Source organism: Coregonus lavaretus (genome assembly GCF_964263955.1).
Source record: "Coregonus lavaretus genome assembly, chromosome: 34".
NCBI lineage: Eukaryota > Metazoa > Chordata > Actinopteri > Salmoniformes > Salmonidae > Coregonus > Coregonus lavaretus.
In genome coordinates, this window is record NC_140021.1 from 13,206,828 (window position 1) to 13,231,207 (window position 24,380).

Sequence of the window (24,380 nt, forward strand, 5' to 3'; positions counted from 1 at the left end):
AAAAAGGCAAAATCACAGATGATACTAAATACAGAAATGTAGTTTATTTTCTGTAATTTTACAAGCAAATGAGTGTAAGAGTTAGGAAAATAAATTGGGCAGGTAGCTGGCTATGTATGTAGCGTGGCTGTTAACCATAAACAAGTTCTATATCGTGGAGCTCCGCCCCATAGGGGAGCTCTGCTCCTAGTGGTTTACCCTCTGCCCTAAGGCAGAACAGCCTGAAGCAAAATTATGCACACACCTACAGCCAATAGGAGTACAGGTGTCCCTATATAAGGAACCCCGTTCCCTCAATCTGCCTCCCATTATCTTCAGCGACTGGACTAGAATTGAAGAAGCCATAGAAGACTCAGGAAGATCTCGTCGTTGATATCCAGCCATCAACGTCTTCCTACAATGAGCACACCAAGCTTATCCTAAGGTAAGCATTTAACAAAAGCTCTTTTCAGAGCTCAATGTCGCTGTTCCCCTTGGCGGCTGTCGACCCCCCCCGACATTGTTTTCGTGGGTTGAGAGGCACAGCACGCCAGGGACAGCTTCATCAATCCCCCACTATGCGCCAGCTGCGCCCTCCTTTTTTGAAGGAGTGGAAGCAGCATTGGGCATTTTTAGGGAGGATATTCCTCTTGAGGATGTGCTATCAGTGTTAGTCTCAGCTGAGGCATCATCTGAGGGCACTGACTCAGGAGATGACAGGGCTATTGGGGAAGAAATGAATATTCTATTGGAACAATTCATTACACTGACCCAGATGTTTAACCCCCCTTTTCCTTCGGGAAATTGTGAGGTCATTACATCCCTGGATGATGACGCCACAGCCTCTCTGTGCCTGAATTCTCAGGTCTCATTGAGTGGGCTGCTAAACAGCGGGAGATTAAGCTGCCCCCCATTCCCTCCAACCCGGAAGTGGATATGAGGAAGGGCGGCCGTTACTCTCGCTACAGCTTGGCGTCAGACGGCGGCCTCCAGCAGCAAGGGAGCGGGCCTCGCCCCCCCCCTGCAGCGCCAGAGGTGCCGGCGAGAGAGGTCATTAAAGCGTCATCCTGGCATCACCCGAAGGGCCGGCCAGAAGAGACGCCGTTTATGACAGGCGAGGGGGAGAGAACGGAAGACGGCACAGCGCCTGCTGTGACCGAGCCCACTGTCCCCCCCCCACTCTACCGTTGAGTGTATGGAGGAGAATGTTTTTTGTTGATGTGTGTAATAAAGAGTTGGCTCTACTTGACACTGTCAAGAAAGAGCCCCTTTTCCATAATACATCCGAGAGCGTTCGACCTTCCTCACTCTCGCTCTCTCTCTTACCACTATGAGTGCAGCTCAGCCCACCATGGTGCGTTGCTGAATGCACACATAAGGCAGGTATATAAAAGGTATTAAGTGTACCTTATAGGACCTCACTTTACAGACTCCTAGGAGTGCCGTAGTGAGTGTCTCACATAGCAGGCTGCAGTCTCAGCCAGATAATGGCATGATGACGCGACCGCTATCCGGGACGGCGCTCTGTCTCAGGCTAACGCCTCAGTCAGTGCAGTTCAGACCCGTGCTGCGTTCACGGAGGGCCTGATTACTACGGTTACGGGCGTAACCACGTATCGGCGCCCCCGTTTCTCTCAGAACGCGCTGATAATAACCACATTGGGGGTGGCGCACTATCACAGACTAAGGTCTCTGTTAGTACGACCCAGACCCATGCTGCGTTCAAGAAGGGCCCGATTACCACGGTCACGAAGGTGCCCAGTGTATCGGCGCCCCCACCTTTTCCTGAACGCGCCCAGGCTCACCACACTGAGTGTAGTTCAGCCCACCAGAGGTGCAGAGCTGAACGCACACAGGAGGTGAAAGGAGGAATAATACCTAGACGCCGTCTTGGTTTATCTCAAAGAGACCTCACATTACAGACTCCAAGGAGTACTGTAGTGAGTGCCTCTCATAGCAGGCTGCAGTCTCAGTCAGGAGACATGATGACGCAGCCGCTAGTTGGGGATGGCGCACTATCGCAGACTAAGGTCTCGGTTAGTGCGATTCAGACCCATGCTGCGTTCACGGAGGGCCCGATTACCACGGTGACGAAGTTTCCCAGTGTATCGGCGCCCCCACTTCTTTCTGAACGCGCTAATACTCACCACACTGAGCGTAGTTCAGCCCACCAGAGGTGCAGAGCTGAACGCACACAGGAGGTGAAGGGAGGAAAGATACCAAGACACCGTCTTGGCTTATCTCAGGATACCTCACATTCAGCAGACAGCTGTCTCTGTCCCAATGTGACATGAAGACGCAGCCGCTAACCGGGAATGACGCCTTGCTGCAGGCTAATGCCTCAGTCAGCGCAGATCAGACCCGTGCGACGTTCACGGAGAGCGGGAATACCAGGGTTACAGGTATAACCAAGGTATGGACGCCTCCGGCTTATTCTGAACGTATCAATGCCCATGGCTCTGAGCGCAGCTCACCACACATTGAGTGTGTCGTTGAACAGCCGCTTAAGACCAGTAAAGAGGCATTGTGGCACCACCGTGTGGTATCAGTCAGAGATCACACCTTTCAGATTCTGTTGAGTTCTGTAAAGGATAAGTCTCATGCTAAGCGGCAGTCTCAGTCAGACAATGACATGATGACGCAATCGCTTTCCGGGAAGAGCGCTCTGTCTCAGGCCAGTACCTCAGACAGTGCAGTTCAGACCCGTGCTGCGTTCACGGAGGGCAAGATTACTGGAGTTACGGTCGTAACCAACGTATCAAAGCCCCCGACTCTCCCAGAACGAGCTGATGTGTCCTCTCCCTTTCAAAGGGGGCCCGCCTTGGGCTATTCCACCAACCCAGTGCTGGGGAATAGCGGCGGCGAGGGCCATAGAGGAATACAGGTCCTTCCTACTGGACGCACCACAGCTTCGTGCGCACCCGCTTTCTCTGCATTGCTGGCAGTGGCGTCGAAGCTGTACCCTCTCACGCTGGCTAGAACAGACGTTAGAGAAGGGTTATGCCCTCCAATTCCATCGGACCCCACCCCCGTTCAGGGGAGTGGTGGAAACGGTGATGAAAACGCCAGACAAAGTAGCCGCTCTGAGATCAGAGATTACGGAACTTTTGGCGAAGGAGGCGGTCACAGTAGTTCCCCGAGAGCAAAGGAACAAGGGGCTATACTCGCCCTATTTCCTAGTGCCAAAAAAGACGGGGGGAGTGAGGCTGATTTTGGATTTACGCATTCTCAACGAGAGCATAACCAAACGGCCCTTCCGAATGCTGACGACAAAACGCCTACTGGAATGTGTTCAGAAGGGAGGTTTTTGTACAAGCATAGACCTAAAGGACGCGTACTTTCATGTGCCGATACAATCGCGCCACAGAAAGTTTCTGCGGTTCGCCTTTCAAGGGGTGGCGTACGAGTTCACAAGGATGCCGTTTGGGTACGCCCTGGCACCTCGAACGTTTTCCAAATGTGTGGAGGCGGCATTGGAACCGCTGCGTCGTCAAGGGATAAGGCTATTAGCCTACCTAGACGACCTGCTGATTCTCGCCCCGTCAGCAGAGCTGGCGTTCACACACACGACACAGACAGTGATTCATCTCACGCGTCTGGGGTTTGCTGTGAATTGGAAAAAGAGCGCACCCTGGCCCAGTCATCAGATTGTCTACCTGGGGCTACAGCTAGACACTGTAATGATGAGGGCACGAATTTCGGACCCTCAAAGGGCAGCATTGTTACTAGCCCTGAGGAAGTGTCGTCCGAATCACACAGTAACGGCGCTATCGATCATGTCACTTTTGGGTCTCATGTCGGCAGCCCACTCTGTGGTCCCGCTAGGGCTTCTGCATATGCGCAAAGCACAGCGGTGGTTCGCCCAACTAAGACTAGACCCAGTGCGTCAACGTCATCGGTTGGTGGTGGTTCCTCTCTCGCTAAGAGCAGACCTGGACTATTGGCGGAACCCGTGCGTTCTCACGCACGGAGTCCCGATGGGCAAGGTGTCATCCTACATTCCAGTGTTTACAGATGCCTCTCTGACTGGATGGGGAGGGACATGTCAGTCTCAAGCGATAGGAGGTGCATGGCCTCAATCAGGTCGTCACATCAACCTCCTAGAGTTGGAAACGGTGCGACTGGTCTTGACCCACTTCGCGTCTACCCTTCGGGGTCGCGATGTGTTGGTCTGGTCAGACAACCGAACCACAGTGGCTCACATAAACCGCCAGGGAGGGGTCAGGTCTCCCGCCCTTCATCGGGCGGCAGTGGAATTGTGGCTGTGGGCTCACAAGCACCTTCGCTCGTTGAGAGCAGCACACATTCCGGGCTACTTGAACGTAGGGGCAGACATCATGTCAAGAGGGGGTCCTCGAGACGACGAGGGGTGTCTGCACCCGGACATTGTTCTACAGATTTGGGAACAATTCGGGAGAGCCGAAGTGGACCTGTTCGCGTCACGTGTGAACGCGCAGTGTCCCCTATGGTTCTCTCTGAGAAACCAGGACGAACCGCCATTGGGAAGAGACGCATTCGCGCACTACCCGTGGCCGAGAGTTCTCCTGTATGCATTCCCTCCGCTGTCTTGCATTCTCCCACTGTTAGCCAGGGTGAGGTCAGAGGAGCTGTCAGTGATACTGATAGCGCCCGATCGCCCGGGGGCTCCGTGGTTTGCAGAGATGAGTCAGATGTTGATTGCGCCACCCTGGCCAATTCCACATCGACGAGACGCTTTGATTCAGGCGGGAGGCTCGATAGGGCAATGGCCCATAATCGGCCAACCACTGAAGGCTTGGTTCCTGAATGGGACAGGTTAAAGCGCCGTGGGTTGTCTGATGCAGTGATCAGAACAATACAGGGCGCAAGAGCCGGTTCCACTTCTAGGTTGTATACGAGCAGATGGAACGTTTTCTCACGATGGTGTGATACACAGGACGTGGACCCCATGAGCTGTCAGGTAGAGAGTGTGCTCTCATTCCTACAGTCTATGTTTGATAAGCAGAAATCGCCCTCCACTATTCGAGTGTTTGCAGCGGCAATTTCAGCTGGTCATGAAGGGTTTAACGGAAAAAGTGTGTTCAGTCACTCATTAGTGAAACGTTTTCTATTGGGAACGCAACGGCTTAGGCCAAGACCTAGAGCTACGCTGCCCAAGTGGGATTTGGCATTGGTTCTCGAAGCGCTATGTAAGTCGCCGTTCGAGCCATTGAATCAAATACCCCTCAAGATGCTGTCTATCAAGACGGCGCTGTTGCTCGCCTTGACTACTGCTAAACGAGTCAGCGATTTGTGTGCACTGTCGACGAGACCCGACTGCTTAGCCATTAATGGCGATCTGAGCAGAGCGGTGTTACGTCCTAACCCGGCATTTGTGCCGAAGGTTATTAACAGTGCATATAGATCGCAGATCGTGGAATTGTGGGCTTTTCATCCCCCTCCCCATGGGGAGAGGAGTGAGGAAAAGCTTCACTGTCTGTGCCCAGTACGCGCTTTGGCGTGTTACGTTAGGCGCACAGCAGCGGTTAGGTCATCGCCTCAGCTGTTTGTGTGTCACGGTGCGGCTGCATTGGGTAGACCACTTTCAAAACAGCGTTTGTCTCATTGGCTTTGTGAAGGCATTGAGACGGCGTACGAGGCGGCGGGGCAACAACCGCCTCAGGGTATTAGAGCGCACTCCACTCGTGGAGTAGCAGCTTCTACTGCTCTTTTCAGAGGAACAGAGGTAGAGGATATTTGTAGAGCAGCGTCATGGTCGACACCGTCTCCTTTTATCCGTTTCTATCTGTTGGATATGTCTTCTAACTCTTTGGCTCGGTCTGTACTCAGCGTGGCTGAAGGGAGATCATGAGCAGAATAGAGAAAGAAAGCAGGATTGTGAATAAGTTCACAAGTCCGCTTTTATTAGAAGTAACATATTATGGACATGTTTTCTAACTCTTTTGTTCGATCAAATTTCAGCAGAGCTGAAAGGCGTTCTTGAGCTAGAAAAAGAGGACAGAGCAGGACCTTGGACAGGTTCCAATCAGGTCCGCTCTGGTTAGGAAGACTTATGTCAAGGATAAGCCCTTTAACTCCAATCTCGATTGCACTCAGCACAGCTGAAGGGGAATCTTGAGGTAGAGGAGGGAGAAGCAGGATGATAGACTGGTCTCTATCAGGTCCGCTTTGGATGAAGAGCATATTCTGTGGCATGTCTCCTGGCTGACAGTGTCAGCATATAGAAACATGTACTGAGTGGACAGAATGTGAGGTCATCTATCTGAGGTTCAGTTTAGTATGACTGGTATATTTTGTTCCATAGAATATTGAGGCACGGCTATCTGCTAGTACAGATTAGCACGGCGTCTATTCTATTGATCTGCCCAATAGCCATTGACATTGTCATTGAGCTAGATGGGGCGGGTCTATAACCGATGACGCGGTATATTGTGACGCCCTGATGGGTTTTTAGTCGCAGTACTGCGGGAATTGGTTGCAGCCATTGCTGGGCTTGACCTTTTCATTTTTTAATGGGAAGTGTTAGGCTCGGCAGGGAGTACATTTTGGAGCGTTTCGCTCCGCCTTAAACCACTAGGAGCAGAGCTCCCCTATGGGGCGGAGCTCCACGATATAGAACGATTAGTTACCGGAGTGTAACTCCAGTTCTATGAGTGGAGCGGAGCCCCATAGGACTTAAGGCCCTACCGACCCTCTCTAGTCTCGCTGAAGATAATATCTCGGGAGGCAGATTGAGGGAACGGGGTTCCTTATATAGGGACACCTGTACTCCTATTGGCTGTAGGTGTGTGCATAATTTTGCTTCAGGCTGTTCTGCCTTAGGGCAGAGGGTAAACCACTAGGAGCAGAGCTCCCCTATGGGGCTCCGCTCCACTCATAGAACTGGAGTTACACTCCGGTAACTAATCGCTAGCTATCATCAGTTCACTGTGGAACTTTGTCTGTAGTGACGTTTCATGAAAGCTACATTTTAGCTTGATGCCGCATTCAAAACTGCGAACTTGGAAATGTCCGACTTCAGTGCGTTCAAGACAACTGCGAACTCTGACTGGGAAAAATATTTTAAACGGTCATCTAACTCGGAATTCCAAGTCGGAAACTCTGGCATCTTTCTAGAGCGCTCACCGGAAGATCACCGACATCATGATTTGACCTAGTTTTTTTTCTTCGAGTTCCCAGTTGTCGTGAAAGCGCCATGAGTCAACCAGGGAGAGGCTAAACGGACATGCCTGGTGCCCAAAATGTATGTCGCGCAGCGAGAGTTGAGTGGAGACGAACGGATTCGGTTCAGTCAGTCAGTCGTCCAAATGATCCCTCCCCAGATATCTAGTTTATGCTTGTGGCTAGAAAACAAACTTGTCTGCCGAAGTTGAGACTTGTAAGAGTTAGGAAAATAAATTGGGCAGGTAGCTAACTCTTTCTAACATTTGCAGTTCCTCTTTCTCTCTCTATTTTAACCCCCTGTATAATCAGTTAAATTTTTTCTGCATTTCTAACTGGAAATTCTGTAATGTTAACTTGTACCATTCTGGATATGTGCCAGTTCTGAGCAGGGATGGAGGAAAAGGAGGGCGGAAAGGAGATAGTGAAGGAAAGAGGGAGTCAGTGAAGAGAGGGGCCTCCTGATGTAATTTTACTGAAGTGAAAGTAAACTAAAGCAGGGCATTGCATACCGAAACAAAGTCTGCTGCTCCTCACAAGGCTAACAACAACACAGCAGCACGGTGTCCAACATTCAACAAGAAAACAGGAAAACTCCCACACACTCAGGTGAGAGAGGTGGACAGGTTTAAACTATTTTCTACCACAATGGTTCAGTTGCGAAATAAATTTATGCAGCTCATTTGCAATTTTACAAGCATATGAGAGTAAAGTTGAGGAAAAACACAAGCTGGGCAGCTAGCTGGTTATGTATGTAGCTTGTCTGTCAATCAAAAGATAGCTAGGCTATCATCAGTCACATTTTGAGTGTTTGATTAAAACTGTCAGCACCCCCATTACCTTGTGTGTGAAAGAAGGAGGTTTTCAAATGTTTTGCTGAGGTGAACTGCGGACATTTGTCTGTAGTGATGTTTCAGGAAAGTTACAGCTTAACTAACCCTTAGTCAACAAAGCCATGAATAGCCGAGTCCTTCCAAGAAGTTCATATATGGTTTCTCTATTATTGTGTTCCAGATATGGCGTCCCCTCGCAGTCTCCTGCTCAAAGAGCAGATAATGTGCTGTATCTGTCTGGATGTGTTCACTGAGCCAGTCACTACTCCATGTGGTCACAACTTCTGCAAGGCCTGTATCAGTGGATACTGGAATAGGACTGGCCTGTGTCAGTGTCCAATGTGTAAGGATATGTTTTACAGAAAACCTGAGCTCAAAATCAACACAACACTCAGAGATGTTGCAGATCATTTTAAGAGGATGAGAGACAGAGACAGAGATGAGTCCTTTGTTGAGCCAGGAGAGGTGGCCTGTGATGTCTGCACTGGGAGAAAGCACAAGGCCCTGAAGTCCTGCCTGGAGTGTCTGACCTCTTACTGTGAGACTCACCTGCAGCCTCATTATAGAGTTGCAGGTCTAAAGAGACACAAGCTGATCGAACCTGTGGAGAACCTGGAAGACAGGATGTGTAAGAAGCACGAGAGACTCCTGGAGATGTTCTGTAGGACTGACCAGACGTGTGTGTGTAAGTTCTGCACTGAGACAGACCACAAGACTCACCTCACCGTCCCTCTAGAGGAAGAGTGTGGACAGAGGAAGGCTCAGCTGGTGAAGACTGAGGCAGAAGTTCAGCAGATGACCCAGGACCGACTGCAGAAGGTTCAGGAGATCAAACACTCAGTAAAATTCAGCAAAAGAGCAGCTGAGAGAGAGATAGCAGACAGCATGGAGTTATTCAATGCTCTGGTGCACTGCATTGAGAGAAGCCAGGCTGAGCTCATTAAGGTGGTTGAGGAGAAACAGAAAACAGCAGAAAGGTGGGCTGAAGGGCTCATTGAAGAGCTGGAGCAGGAAATCACTGAATTAAAGAGGAGACGTACTGAGCTGGAGCAGCTGTCACACACAGAGGACCAACTCCACCTCCTCCAGAGCTCCCCACCCCTCTGTCACCTTCCTCCCACCAAGGACTGGTCTGATATCAGTGTTCACAGCCAGCTGTGTCTGGGGAATGTAAGGAGAGTTCTGTCACAACTGGAGGAGACACTTCGTAAAGAAATAGATACATTTTATAACAACAATCTGAGTAAGATGCAGCAGTGTTCAGTGGATGTGGATCTGGACCCCAATACCGCACATCTCTGTCTTATCCTGTCTGAGGATGGGAAAGTAGTAACACATAGAGACAGAAGACAGATTCGCCCTTACAACTTAAACAGGTTTGATGATCATTATTCTGTCCTGGGAAAGCAGGGCTTCTCCTTAGGGAGATTTTATTACGAGGTGCAGGTAAAGGGGAAGACAGACTGGAGTTTAGGAGTGGCCAGAGGGTCCATCATCACAAAGGAAACTAAGGTGGAGAGTCATAAGGATGGCATCTGGATTATGAGGCTGAGTAAAAGGAATGAGTATGAGGCATGTACTGCCCCCCCTGTCCCCCTCTTCCTGACAGAGAAGCCCCAAAAGGTAGGGGTGTTTGTGGATTATGAGGAGGGTGAAGTCTCCTTCTATGATGTGGAGGCCAGGTCTCATATTTACTCTTTCACTGGCTGCATATTCACTGATAAACTCTATCCATACTTGAACCCTTGTGATAACTATGGTGGAGAAAACTCAGCCCCATTGGTTATTTCCCCTGTCAATCAGACACACTGAGTTTGAGTTCTAGGTCAATGCCTAAAGGGCAGGGCTGTTTAGTGGGGTTCAGCTGTATGCTACCCTGGGGTACTATTTTTCATTAAAATAGCTGTCCAGTGGCTGATCCTGGTGATGTTTGAGGGGAGAATACTACCTGTCCCAAAGAGGCATAATATTACATCATAATGAAAATGTAAATGTATTTTTTTATGACATGAGAGGAAAATCAATGAACAAATTGGAGGGGGGAATTAAAACATAACTAAGATGATCTATTTATTATCTATTTGCATCCTTCATGATAATCTAATTGGTGTCACTACATTTCTTGCTTCCGTAATTCTGTTTAGATGTATTGTTATACACGTTTTTATAAAAACATTGTATTTTCCATTCAAAATTGACACAGGGTTCCTCAAATTACTTTTGGTTCAATAATTGTATTTTTAGAGCGAAAAATGTATATGAAGTGTACATATGCATGTTTTGCATATTTAGATGTAATGTTGAAATGTGAAAATGTACATTTGAAATCATGTAGAATTATGTCATCAAGATCAAAAGTGAGGAAAAATAAAGAGATATTTTTGGGCCTTTTTTACAGAGAAGTTTTCTCTGAAGCACTACTGAAATTGGCAAGCATAATAGCATACAAGTGAAAAGCTTAAACAAAAACATGTTTTTAGATCAGTGCAGATGAGAGATGAGCATAGAGAATGATAGAGGCCTGTAGTGGCAAAAAAAACTGTATTAGCATGGGCAGCACCATTGAGGGCTTCCACCATTTTAATGTAGTCAACTGGGTGGGACATCCAACTTCATTGGCTGATCCCTTCTGGTGACCCTGTTGGAGTCATGTTCAACTGGGGCATCAGGAGAGATCAGCCAATCGTGAAGAAGAAAGGTGACTACTTCAAAATGAAGATTGCCTCAATGGTGCTGCCCATGCTGTCACAGACCCTACAATGACACAAATACAAAGATGAGTCCTCTATCTATTTCTATGGAGATGAGAGAAGGATGCCATTTAATACTATTGACATGCATCCAGATTGCACAGCAGTGCTGTCTCTTTAAGTGAAGGAAACACATGGTAGAGCATGGCAGATGCTTATTAGGTGGGCTGAAAGATGTACAACACTGCAGATTGAAATGCAATGTTTAGAACCTACACTATTTATAGTTCTGCATGCACATTTTTTTTGTTCGACCAAGAATTTAGAATCTACAGTGTTCTATACAGTGCAGGAGAGAGTGAGTAAAAGATGGATGCGCATAGGCAATGAGGGAGGGGCCTAGTGATGTCACTTTGCTGAAGCTACAGAAAACTAGGAAGCAGGGAACTGCACACAGAAACAAACTCTCTTCTGCTCCTTACAAGGCTACCTACAACAACACAGCAGTAGAGTCCACTTCACAAGAAAATTGGAAAAAGACCTGCACACTCCGGTGAGAGAGAATAAAGAGCAACAAGCTCAGTGCTCCTTGTTTTCCTCAACTGAGTTCACCTGCTCCTCCTTTGATTAAAATCCTGTTATAATCTCTTTAGACAATCATATGAAGTATCTAGATTGTTATGTATCAGCTAATATGACTTAAGTGACTACTCCAAATCTAAATACACCGTGTAACAAGGCCTTTACACAATAGTTGGACTGATCCCAAAACATCTTGCAGAAGAGGTGATACAGGTGGTAATTTGGCTACAAACTACATTGAAATCAGGTGGAATGGTAAATTTAAGAAAACACAGTAAAAAGGCAAAATCACAGATGATGCTAAATACAGAAATGTAGTTTATTTTCTGTAATTTTACAAGCATATGAGTGTAAGAGTTAGGAAAATAAATTGGGCAGGTAGCTGGCTATGTATGTAGCGTGGCTGTTAACCATAAACAAGCTAGCTATCATCAGTTCACTGTGGAACTTTGTCTGTAGTGACGTTTCATGAAAGCTACATTTTAGCTTGATGCCGCATTCAAAACTGCGAACTTGGAAATGTCCGACTTCAGTGCGTTCAAGACAACTGCGAACTCTGACTGGGAAAAATATTTTAAACGGTCTAACTCGGAATTCCAAGTCGGAAACTCTGGCATCTTTCTAGAGCGCTCACCTGAAGATCACCGACATCATGATTTGACCTAGTTTTTTTTTCTTCGAGTTCCCAGTTGTCTTGAAAGCGCCATGAGTCAACAAGGGAGAGGCTATACGGACATGCCTGGTGCCCAAAATGTATGTCGCGCAGCGAGAGTTGAGTGGAAACGAACGGATTCGGTTCAGTCAGTCAGTCGTCCAAATGATCCCTCCCCAGATATCTAGTTTATGCTTGTGGCTAGAAAACAAACTTGTCTGCCTAAGTTGAGACTTGTAAGAGTTAGGAAAATAAATTGGGCAGGTAGCTAACTCTTTCTAACATTTGCAGTTCCTATTTCTCTCTCTATTTTAACCCTGTATAATCAGTTTAATTTTTTCTGCATTTCTAACTGGAAATTCTGGATACGTGCCAGTTCTGAGCAGGGATTGAGGAAAAGGAGGGCGGAAAGGAGATAGTGAAGGAAAGAGGGAGTCAGTGAAGAGAGGGGCCTCCTGATGTAATTTTACTGAAGTGAAAGTAAACTAAAGCAGGGCATTGCATACCGAAACAAAGTCTGCTGCTCCTCACAAGGCTAACAACAACACAGCAGCACGGTGTCCAACATTCAACAAGAAAACAGGAAAACTCCCACACACTCAGGTGAGAGAGGTGGACAGGTTTAAACTATTTTCTACCACAATGGTTCAGTTGCGAAATACATTTATGCAGCTCATTTGCAATTTTACAAGCATATGAGAGTAAAGTTGAGGAAAAACACAAGCTGGGCAGCTAGCTGGTTATGTATGTAGCTTGTCTGTCAATCAAAAGATAGCTAGGCTATCATCAGTCACATTTTGAGTGTTTGATTAAAACTGTCAGCACCCCCATTACCTTGTGTGTGAAAGAGGGAGGTTTTCAAATGTTTTGCTGAGGTGAACTGCGGACATTTGTCTGTAGTGATGTTTCAGGAAAGTTACAGCTTAACTAACCCTTAGTCAACAAAGCCATGAATAGCCGAGTCCTTCCAGGAAGTTCATATATGGTTTCTCTATTATTGTGTTCCAGATATGGCGTCCCCTCGCAGTCTCTTGCTCAAAGAGAAGATAATGTGCTGTATCTGTCTGGATGTGTTCACTGAGCCAGTCACTACTCCATGTGGTCACAACTTCTGCAAGGCCTGTATCAGCGGATACTGGAATAGGACTGGCCTGTGTCAGTGTCCAATGTGTAAGGATATGTTTTACAGAAAACCTGAGCTCAAAATCAACACAACACTCAGAGATGTTGCAGATCATTTTAAGAGGATGAGAGACAGAGACAGAGATGAGTCCTTTGTTGAGCCAGGAGAGGTGGCCTGTGATGTCTGCACTGGGAGAAAGCACAAGGCCCTGAAGTCCTGCCTGGAGTGTCTGACCTCTTACTGTGAGACTCACCTGCAGCCTCATTATAGAGTTGCTGGTCTAAAGAGACACAAGCTGATCGAACCTGTGGAGAACCTGGAAGACAGGATGTGTAAGAAGCACGAGAGACTCCTGGAGATGTTCTGTAGGACTGACCAGACGTGTGTGTGTAAGTTCTGCACTGAGACAGACCACAAGACTCACCTCACCGTCCCTCTAGAGGAAGAGTTTGGACAAAGGAAGGCTCAGCTGGTGAAGACTGAGGCAGAAGTTCAGCAGATGATCCAGGACAGACTGCAGAAGGTTCAGGAGATCAAACACTCAGTAAAGCTCAGCAAGAAAGATGCAGAGAGAGAGATGGCACACACCGTATATGTCTTCACTGCTCTGGTGTGCTCCATTGAGAGAAGCCATGCTGAACTCCTTGAGGTGATTAGGGAGAAGCAGAAAGCAACCCAGCGGCAGGCTGAGGGGCTCATTGAAGAGCTAGAGCAGGAAATCACTGAGCTACAGAGGAGACGTACTGAGCTGGAGCAGCTGTCACACACTGAGGACCAACTCCACCTCCTCCAGAGCTCCCCACCCCTCTGTCACCTTCCTCCCACCAAGGACTGGTCTCAGATCTGTGTTCACAGTGATTTGTGTGTGGGCAACATGATGAGGAGAGCTCTGTCTAAGTTGAAGGAGACTGCGAGGGAAATTTCGGAGCTTCAGAAGGAAGTCAATAAAGCAATGGAGAAATTGTGTGACGCTGAGCTGAAGTGTATGCAGCAGTATGCAGTGGATGTGACTCTTGATTCTGGAACAGCATTTTCATTCCTTGTTCTTTCTAAGGACAGGAAACAAGTGGGATGTGGAGACACAAGACAGGAACTCCTTGATCACACAAAGAGATTTAACAATAGTTTCTCTGTCCTGGGTAAGGAGGGTTTCTCCTCTGGGAGATTCTACTATGAGGTGCAGGTAAAGGGGAAGACATGGTGGTGGCTAGGAGTAGCCAGAGAGTCCATCGACAGGAAGGGGAGTTCAAACCTGAGCTCTGATGGACTCTGGACTGTGTGGCTGAATGGCAAGAATGGGTATGGAGCCAGCACTTACTACCCTGTCCCTCTCTCCCTGAGAGAGAAGCCCCAGAAGGTGGGGGTGTTTGTGGATTATGAGAAAGGTCAGGTCTCCTTCTATGATGTGGAGGCCAAGTCTCATATCTACTCCTTCAATGGATGCAACTTCACTGAGAAACTCTATCCATATTTCAACCCCTATCTTAGCTGTAGTGGTGAAAACTCAGCCCCACTGGTCATCTCCAAGTTGTGACTAAATTGTAAAATGTTCAGCACTTGATTAGTTTGGAATACTACAGATCAAGATTGTTGTGTGTGCATCTCAAACTGTATAAAGTATAATCCCTTACCTCCCATGGACAAAGGTTTTGAAAATGTTCCCTCAGCATTGCAAGTATTGAGAGCAAGACTGATGGTTCTGAGTGATGTCAGAATGTTGGTCAGATCTAAACTGTAAAGAGAGATACAAGTCTATTTTGACACGCTCTTCTGTATATCAAATTTAATTTGTCAAATACAACAAGTGTAGACTTTACTGTGAAATGCTTACTTACGAGCCCTAACGATGCAGAGTAAAAATTTGAAAAATAAATAAAAAGCAAATAAAAATGAAATAGTAACACAATACTAATAACGAGGCTATATACAAGGAGTACCGGTACCGAGTCAATGTGCAGGGGTACGAGGTAGTTTAGGTAATATGTATATGTAGGTAGGGGTAAAAGTGACTAGGCAATCAGGATAGATAATAAACAGAGTAGCAGCAGCGTATGTGAAGAGTGTCTATGTGTCAGTGTGTGTGTGTGTGTTTTGTGTGTGTGAGCGTGTTTTGGTGTGTCAGTGTAGTATGTGTGAGTGTGTGGGTAGATTCCAGTGAGTGTGCATAGAGCAAGTGCAAGAATGTCAATGCAAAAGAAAAGGGGGGTCAATGCAAATAGTCCGGGTAGCCATTTGATTAACAGTCTTATGACTTGGGGGTAGAAGCTGTTCAGGAGCCGTTTGGTCCGAGACTTGGCGCTCCGGTACCGCTTGCCGTGCAGTAGCAGTGAGAACGGTCTATGACTTGGGTGGCTGGAGTCTTTGACAATGTTTGGGGCCTTCCTCTGACACCACCTGGTGTAGAGGTCCTGGATGGCAGAGAGCTCAGCCCCAGTGATGTACTAGGCTGTCCACACTACCCTCTGTAGCGCCTTGCGGTCGGATGGGGCCCATATTGCATATAAGGTCTAAGTTTCGGTTAAACTTTTGTTGTTGTTGTTGAAACCCCATCTAGAAATAAATCCATATTGTGAAATGCATAATTGTGCATGAATTATCTGTTGGAAAGGTGAACTGGCAGAGCGATGGTGACTTTGCCTTTTGTTGTGTCCTTCAGTCCTTGAACGGCAGCTCTGCATTGCCAGGTGGGGTTACTGTGGTGTGTGTGTGCGCATGTGTGCCTGCGTCCGTGCATAAATGCTGTAAGTGCTGTGTGTATGTGTGTATGAGTGTGTCTGACAGGGAAAGGGGCATTATTCCCTGTGCTATTAGTCGGCTGTACATCGATCAATGGTTCTTGCTGGGAAGTGAACTCAGCTATTCCTTCTACCCCACTGACTGCCACCAACACAGAACAGAGCGGGAAAACCAGGAGTTATGGAATACCAAATCAGTGATCGGGAACAAACAAGAAGTAAGGAATATTATACTACTACGCCAGGGTCGTGTACAGGAGTGCACAACATTATGAGTGTTGCAGCTATAAATGTCTTGAATAGAGAATCCCTATTATTCTACAGAGAAGCGTCCGCTCTACATAACATTTCTATTTGAACGTTCTGTAAGGTTGCACCCCACTGAACGTGCTCAGGACTAACACACTACACCAGTAATGCCAGGTAACTGATCATATACCTAGAGCAAAATATATCTATTGAACATCTTGTTACAGAAACCAAACCAGACTAACATTTTAGAAATATATAATATGTCTCGCCACAGTAGACCTCTCTCCTTCATGACTGTGTCCTGGTGAAACACTGTCTTCTAGTTCCCTCTGGTGGGCACACAGCGTAACTACAACAGGTCTGAACACTTCTGTTTGTGCTCTCTGTATAGACCTATTGTCTCTGCCAGGGCCAAGCAGACGGGTCAAATACACATTTGAGGTGCCTGTACTCACCAAATACTTTCCCCAAGAATAATGTCTTGACCAGGTTGAACTGTGTGTCTGATGCCTCTGGGAGAGAGTAACTGACAGGGGGGTAGTGGTCCAACTAGAGGGGGGAGAGTGAGAGAAGGAGGGGAAAGGAAGGGGAGAGGAGATCATGATGCAAACCATTGGAGGTTTTTCATAGTCAATCATCAGCATATCCATGAAGCATCAAGCCATTGTCAATTCTTCAAGTCCTGAGACAATTAGAGGCTTTTGTCTCCCTCTTGTGGCTTAAAATGGACATGTCTGAAATCATCACAGACAATGCTTTGATGGCGGAGAGAATGGTTGGTTTGTGTGTGTGTGTGTGTGTGTGTGTGTGTGTGTGTGTGTGTACCTGTATGGTGATAGTCCTGTTGCTTCTGGACATGTTGATAGTGTGTGGCTGTCCGTTGGCTAGGTTACGCTGGTCCACGTCTATGGTGAACGGCTCCTTGAGTCCGCCTAGGTTATACCGCACCTGGAGAGTTCCTACATGCACACACACCACACCACACACATACACACACAAATGGAGAGACCTTAGACACTGCATTTGCAACATATCTGAGAAGCGAAGAGCGGCAGAGCCGATGTGTGTCTGTGAGCGTGTGTCTTATTAGACGTGTCAGTGTCTCACCATTCTGCCGTAGCACCAGTGCCAGGTAGTCTTGTGTCTTGGAGCTGACATACAGCAGTATAGCCGGTGTGTTGGACGTGCTGAAGCTAAATGCTACTTCTTCTCTTGTCAGATTCACTTCCTGTGGAGTCAAAGGTTGGGCCAGAAACCTCGTGTCCTGATTGGCTGCCGCTGTCTCTGACAGGAAGTTGTATCTCACCAGAGTCCCCGCCTCAAAGAAGCCCCCCACATCTTAGAGAGAGGAAGAGACACACACACACACACACACACACACACACACACACACACACACACACACACACACACACACACACACAGCTATATCTGTAGCCAGAGGCAGCGGAGATGCTGGTATGAACCTCACTCTCTGGTGTAAGTGTGTCTGTGTGTGTGTGTGTGTGTGTGTGTGTGTTGTTCATTATGAAGTCAGAGTTGTCTGTCTGTGACCCCAGGGTATGGCAGCAGCAGCAGAATGAGACAGTTGGGATAATAATATTCTACCTCAGGAGTCGGGTGTAAATATGAATATAATGGAAATACGCATCGCAATTATGACTGCACTCATACATATGACAGAGATAGGAGAACAGAGGGAGGAGAAGGTCCTCTGGGGTATCTGAAGGGCATAACACACATGTTAATAAATAAACACACACACAGTATTTTACATTACATTCAAGACCTCATTTTCAGTTTTTACACACACACACACACACACACACACACACACACACACACACACACACACACACACACACACACTCCTATGTATGTATCAAATAGAGGGGGTACACTGGGGAGATACTTTCATGTCAGCTTCTTTGCATATTCCCACACGCAGTCATCTCTTCCTCCCTCTCTTCCTCCCCCTCTCTCTTCCTCCCTATATCCCCCCTCTCTTCCTCCCCCCCTCTATCCCCCTCTATCCCCCCTCTCTTCCCCCTCTCTATCCCCCCTCTCTTCCCCCCTCTATCCCCCCTCTCTTCCTCCCTCTATCCCCCCTCTATCCCCCCTCTCTTCCCCCCTCTATCCCCCCTCTCTTCCTCCCTCTATCCCCCCTCTATCCCCCCTCTCTTCCTCCCTCTATCCCCCCTCTCTATCCCCCCTCTCTTCCCCCCTCTCTTCCCCCCTCTATTCCCCCTCTCTTCCTCCCTCTATCCCCCCTCTATCCCCCCTCTCTTCCTCCCTCTATCCCCCCTCTCTTCCTCCCGCTATCCTCTGACACATATTCCCCTGTCTCGTCACCCCTGCCTGGTGTAGAACACAGGAAAACAAGCTTAAGTTTAGAAAACAAATTAATTCATGTGTCACGGATCAACTTTCTGGCTATGAAGTCTCACTGCGACTGACAGAAACTAACGCTTACTTCTGAGTAAATGTTGTAGTTCCTCTGCAAACGAGGCTGCTGGTTACACCGTCCAACAGCCTAGCAGTAATTTAAGCGTTCAGCGATTAGCTCTCACCTTTAGTGCAGAAGGGTCCGTCGTATGCCGTGGCAGTGCAGTCACAGGAGTAGCCATTATATTTCTCCACACACTTTCCTCCGTTCCTGCAGTACATCCCATAACTGGTACAATGACCCTGACAGCCTGGCTTTACACCTGGAGTTACCTAGAGAGAGAGGGGGAGAGAGGGAGGTAGATGGAGAGAGGGAGGTAGATGGTGAGAGAGAGAAAGGTAGAGTTTGACTTTTGGATGCTCTTAATTTGCGTTAGTAAAGACAACTTTTTAAAAAAAGATGATGAAATAAAAGATAATGTCACCTTTGCCCTCTCCTCAAGGTCAAGGGTCACGCCATTCATCCTGAGGGAGCGGATACATCCCAGAAACCCCCTCTGACCCCCCGCTGCACCTAGAGAAAAGAGAGAGAGAAGAGAGTACAGAGAGAGATACTTTTTTGGAATAGGAATAGAGATAATTTCCCTTGAGGTTGAGTTAGGGATATATGACAGTTGATGGTCACAGTGATTTAACAGACCAGAGGAGAGGCGCTCCAGCCCTATCTAACCTAACATTAGCACTTAATTGATCAATTAGTGTGGCTGATTGGCTGGAGATATCACACACCCAGGTCTACATCAGGCTTTGATTAAAAGGTAGAGATTACATCAGGCAGACACTGTGGCCCTCCAGGACTGGAGTTGCCCACATCAGTGTTGTGTGTGTGTGTATGTATGTATATGTGTGTGTGTGTGTGTGGTGCACTCCTCCTGGCCTCTCTCTGTCTCCATAGGGTAAATTACTCTGTAATGATGTGCTAATGAACTAGCATATTATATTCATTAGGACAGCAATGCCTAGAGGGACACATACACTCACACCATCCATTAGGCCAGTGTGGACCTCTAGAATACCTTCTTTCTCTGAGCCAAACTAAGCAAACCAAGGCCAGGAGAGACATTAGCAGGCATGGACACAGTCCAAAATAACTACCAGTGGCACTGTATGAATGTCAATGGGAAAAGACTGCATGGATATGAACTGAAAATCATCATGCATATTTATGTATCTAGTTTTATTAAATGTTACCTACTGTCTTGGCAGGTCAACGAAGCTGGCTTCCCTGTGACAGTTGCATCACAAACACACACACACACACACATGCACACGCACATGCACATGCAGTGACCGAGCCCGTCACACACACGGGAGACGAGGAGAACATGGAATGAATAAAAAAGAGAAACAAAGAGAACAGGAAAGGAAAAACATGGAAAATGAAAGAGAAAGTGAGCGAAAAAATGCAGAAAATATAGGAAATAATGCAATATGATATAACATTTTAAACATAACATATAATATAAACTCTAAATAATCGAGATAATGTAGGGACCACCTAAGTGAGATATTGGGGTGTGTTCTCCCCTGTACCTCTGTGCTTAAACACCAGCTTTAGAATGCAAATCACACCCACTGCAGATCCCATCTGAGCCTGATTCAATTTCCCCCGACCAGGCAAATACCCTCGCTGCTCTGACACATGCAGATGAGCTACTAGAGAGGCAGCGGCCTAGCCTAGCACACAGTCAGATTTATACCGCTCTCTGATCCAGTATAAACCAATAGGTCCCATGGCTGTATGGAGGTGATGGAAGAACTGATTGTGTTAAGTTGATGATCTGATGTCGATTAGATTGATAGATTGATCCCTGACGGGTAATTCAACGAGTTGGTTCCCCTGAAACCTACTGTACATGCAGATGAGATAGTGGGGGAGAAGTCTACTGTGAGTTTTATCACTCTTTATAAGCTGGTATTAAAGTTTCCCATCACAAATCAATATCTTCCTGTATGGCTGTATGGTTAACGGTGGCATATAAGGACCGATTCTATTTACTTCAATTCAATTCAATTCAATACAACTTTATTAGTCTCAACGGCCATTCAGGAATCTGCAATGTGATAATGTTCTTCCATCCAAACCACCAAAAACTGATGAGACGATGGAATTTAAAATGTGTTTTTGGTATTCAGAACTATCTGACTTTGGAATGTCTGATTGGAATTTAGAAGTGTTTCTCAGAGAAAAATACCTTTTCAGAGCCAGAGAGAGAAAGAGTAAGGAGGAAATATAATATAATTCAAGCTCAGCAGTTTTTCCCTCCATCCTAAATCCAGTTTTATTCCCTGTCGTCAGTGTTAAAGTATTGGCAGGTCCGCAGCCACATAAAGCAGGGTGAGATAGAGGGAAAAGAAGAGATAGAGATAAAGCCATCTTTAACTTCTGTTCTCCTAATGACCTTCACAGTCATTGTGTCGAGAAGAGAGGGAGCGGAGGAATATCACAATGAAAATGTCGAGCCATTCTGTGGGGCATAATGAGGACAATTCATTGTCTCTGTGTGCAGTTGAAAAGTCTTAATCCTCAGCAACTGTTAATACTCAAACACGGTCATAAAGTGAGAGTCAGGGCTAAGTGAATTAGGTTAGTTTTACATAATTCTTTAACTTTGTGTGTGTGTGTGTGTGTGTGAAACAGTGTGATGTCTTATCTTCATTATCATCAGTCGTGTCTAAGCTTCAGAGAACCTACTTAAGGGAATATAAAGACACTGTGGGTCTTCATAATGTTATACTGGCACAAACTATATCGCCAACTTATTGAACTTTGCAAAGTTAAAATATAATGACTGATGAATGAAATGTAAATGCAATAGTACAGTATTGTACTATTTTTATGTTGGTGTGTGTGTGTGTGTGTGTGTGTGTGTATCTCTCTTTTTCTCTTACCCACATAAAGCTGACTAAACAGCTCTAGCCGTGTGTGTCCCTGTGGAGGGGCGGGACGAGCTTCCCTATAGTTCAGATCCAGTTGTAGCACCGCCTCCTTCACGTTCCGCTCTGCCATGACCCGATGCCATTGGTCGTCATTGAGGGGCGTGGGTGAATGGACGGCCAATTCCACGGGACCATTCCCCACATCAAAGGAGAAGGAGATGACTGTAGGAGCTAGAGGACGAAGAAAAGGCCGAATAATAATCAAAAGAAAAATAAGTTTTGAATCAATGCCATGTCCACAAACTTCTAACCACATTTGAATCTATTTATTTGAATGCATAAAGTACTTTGGTTTATAATAATCAAACATTTTCAGTCTTCATCTCATAAGTCATTGTTGTCCACCCTGGAGTTCTACAGTTCAATAACTAATCTAATGCCTCATTGATTATGGAGACTCATTTAGTTATTATAGATTTCAGCTTTACTGTGATAATGACCGCACTCAGTGTTTGATGGAGCTAATTCACAAAAAGATTGATAAACACACACACAACAAAAGAGAGAATGTGTGTGTGACTGTGTCGTAGAGATGTGTGTGTGTGTTTGTAGAGGTGTCTGTAGAGATGTGTGTGTGTATGTAGAGGTGTCTGTAGAGATGTGTGTGTATGTAGAGGTGTCTGTAGAGATGTGTGTATATATGTATGTAGAGGTGTCTGTAGAGATGTGTGTGTATGTCTGTAGAGGTGTCTGTAGAGATGTGTGTGTATGTATGTAGAGGTGTCTGTAGAGATGTGTGTGTATGTAGAGGTGTCTGTAGAGATGTGTGTATGTATGTAGAGGTGTCTGTAGAGATGTGTATGTATGTAGAGGTGTCTGTAGAGATGTGTGTGTATGTATGTAGAGGTGTCTGTAGAGATGTGTGTGTGTGTAGAGGTGTCTGTAGAGATGTGTGTATGTATGTAGAGGTGTCTGTAGAGATGTGTGTGTATGTAGAGGTGTCTGTAGAGATGTGTGTGTATGTAGAGGAATCTGTAGAGATGTGTATGTATGTATGTAGAGGTGTCTGTAGAGATGTGTGTGTGTATGTAGAGGTGTCTGTAGAGATGTGTGTGTATGTAGAGGTGTCTGTAGAGATGTATGTATGTAGAGGTGTCTGTAGAGATGTGTGTATGTATGTAGAGGTGTCTGTAGAGATGTGTGTGTATGTATGTAGAGGTGTCTGTAGAGATGTGTGTGTATGTATGTAGAGGTGTCTGTAGAGATGTGTGTGTATGTATGTAGAGGTGTCTGTAGCGATGTGTGTGTGTGTATGTAGAGGTGTCTGTAGAGATGTGTGTGTATGTAGAGGTGTCTGTAGAGATGTGTGTGTATGTATGTAGAGGTGTCTGTAGAGATGTGTGTGTATGTATGTAGAGGTGTCTGTAGAGATGTGTGTGTGTGTATGTAGAGGTGTCTGTAGAGATGTGTGTGTATGTAGAGGTGTCTGTAGAGATGTGTGTGTGTGTATGTAGAGGTGTCTGTAGAGATGTGTGTGTATGTATGTAGAGGTGTCTGTAGAGATGTGTGTGTATGTAGAGGTGTCTGTAGAGATGTGTGTGTGTGTAGAGGTGTCTGTAGAGATGTGTGTATGTAGAGGTGTCTGTAGAGATGTGTGTGTATGTAGAGGTGTCTGTAGAGATGTGTGTATGTAGAGGTGTCTGTAGAGATGTGTGTGTATGTAGAGGTGTCTGTAGAGATGTGTGTGTATGTAGAGGAATCTGTAGAGATGTGTATGTATGTATGTAGAGGTGTCTGTAGAGATGTGTGTGTGTATGTAGAGGTGTCTGTAGAGATGTGTGTGTATGTATGTAGAGGTGTCTGTAGAGATGTGTGTGTACGTATGTAGAGGTGTCTGTAGAGATGTGTGTGTATGTATGTAGAGGTGTCTGTAGAGATGTGTGTGTATGTAGAGGTGTCTGTAGAGATGTGTGTGTCTGTATGTATGTAGAGGTGTCTGTAGAGATGTGTGTATGTATGTATGTATGTAGAGGTGTCTGTAGAGATGTGTGTATGTATGTATGTAGAGGTGTCTGTAGAGATGTGTGTGTACGTATGAAGAGGTGTCTGTAGAGATGTGTGTGTGTGTATGTAGAGTTGTCTGTAGAGATATGTGTATGTAGAGGTGTCTGTAGAGATGTGTGTGTATGTATGTAGAGGTGTCTGTAGAGATGTGTGTGTATGTATGTAGAGGTGTCTGTAGAGATGTGTGTGTGTATGTAGAGGTGTCTGTACAGATGTGTGTGTATGTAGAGGTGTCTGTAGAGATGTGTGTGTATGTATGTAGAGGTGTCTGTAGAGATGTGTGTGTGTATGTAGAGGTGTCTGTAGAGATGTGTGTGTATGCATGTAGAGGTGTCTGTAGAGATGTGTGTATATGTATGTAGAGGTGTCTGTAGAGATGTGTGTGTGTGTATGTAGAGTTGTCTGTAGAGATATGTGTGTGTAGAGGTGTCTGTAGAGATGTGTGTGTATGTATGTAGAGGTGTCTGTAGAGATGTGTGTGTATGTATGTAGAGGTGTCTGTATAGATGTGTGTGTGTATGTAGAGGTGTCTGTATAGATGTGTGTGTATGTAGAGATGTCTGTAGAGATGTGTGTGTATGTAGAGGTGTCTGTAGAGATGTGTGTGTATGTAGAGGTGTCTGTAGAGATGTGTGTGTATGTAGAGGTGTCTGTAGAGATGTGTGTGTATGTAGAGGTGTCTGTAGAGATGTGTGTGTGTGTATGTATGTAGAGGTGTCTGTAGAGATGTGTGTATGTATGTATGTAGAGGTGTCTGTAGAGATGTGTGTATGTAGAGGTGTCTGTAGAGATGTGTGTGTATGTAGAGGTGTCTGTAGAGATGTGTGTATGTAGAGGTGTCTGTAGAGATGTGTGTGTGTGTATGTAGAGGTGTCTGTAGAGATGTGTGTGTATGTTTGTATGTAGAGGTGTCTGTAGAGATGTGTGTATGTATGTATGTAGAGGTGTCTGTAGAGATGTGTGTATGTATGTATGTAGAGGTGTCTGTAGAATTGTGTGTATGTA

General features: G+C 46.2%; 2 protein-coding genes across 2 annotated transcripts in view; one reads left to right on the forward strand and one right to left on the reverse strand.

The window, feature by feature from the left end:
• LOC311109291 (contactin-associated protein-like 2) overlaps positions 1–24,380 on the reverse strand; it is a gene marked incomplete at its 3' end in the record, with an annotated part of 194,200 nt that overhangs the window by 39,026 nt on the left and 130,794 nt on the right. Inside the window, exons 18-23 of the mRNA XM_084152121.1 lie at positions 21,324–21,542; positions 18,857–18,945; positions 18,557–18,704; positions 17,094–17,324; positions 16,812–16,945; positions 16,442–16,535 (exon numbers count right to left, since the gene is read on the reverse strand). Of these exons, the coding sequence (XP_084008247.1) occupies positions 16,442–16,535; positions 16,812–16,945; positions 17,094–17,324; positions 18,557–18,704; positions 18,857–18,945; positions 21,324–21,542 (915 nt within the window). The remainder of the gene's footprint in view (positions 1–16,441; positions 16,536–16,811; positions 16,946–17,093; positions 17,325–18,556; positions 18,705–18,856; positions 18,946–21,323; positions 21,543–24,380) is intronic.
• LOC311109203 (uncharacterized protein) lies at positions 7,547–15,571 on the forward strand. The gene is made up of 3 exons (XM_084152052.1): positions 7,547–7,728; positions 8,134–9,753; positions 12,885–15,571. Exons 2-3 carry the CDS (start codon positions 8,136–8,138, stop codon positions 14,531–14,533), a joined length of 3,267 nt encoding a protein of 1,088 aa, XP_084008178.1. The 5' UTR covers positions 7,547–7,728; positions 8,134–8,135; the 3' UTR covers positions 14,534–15,571.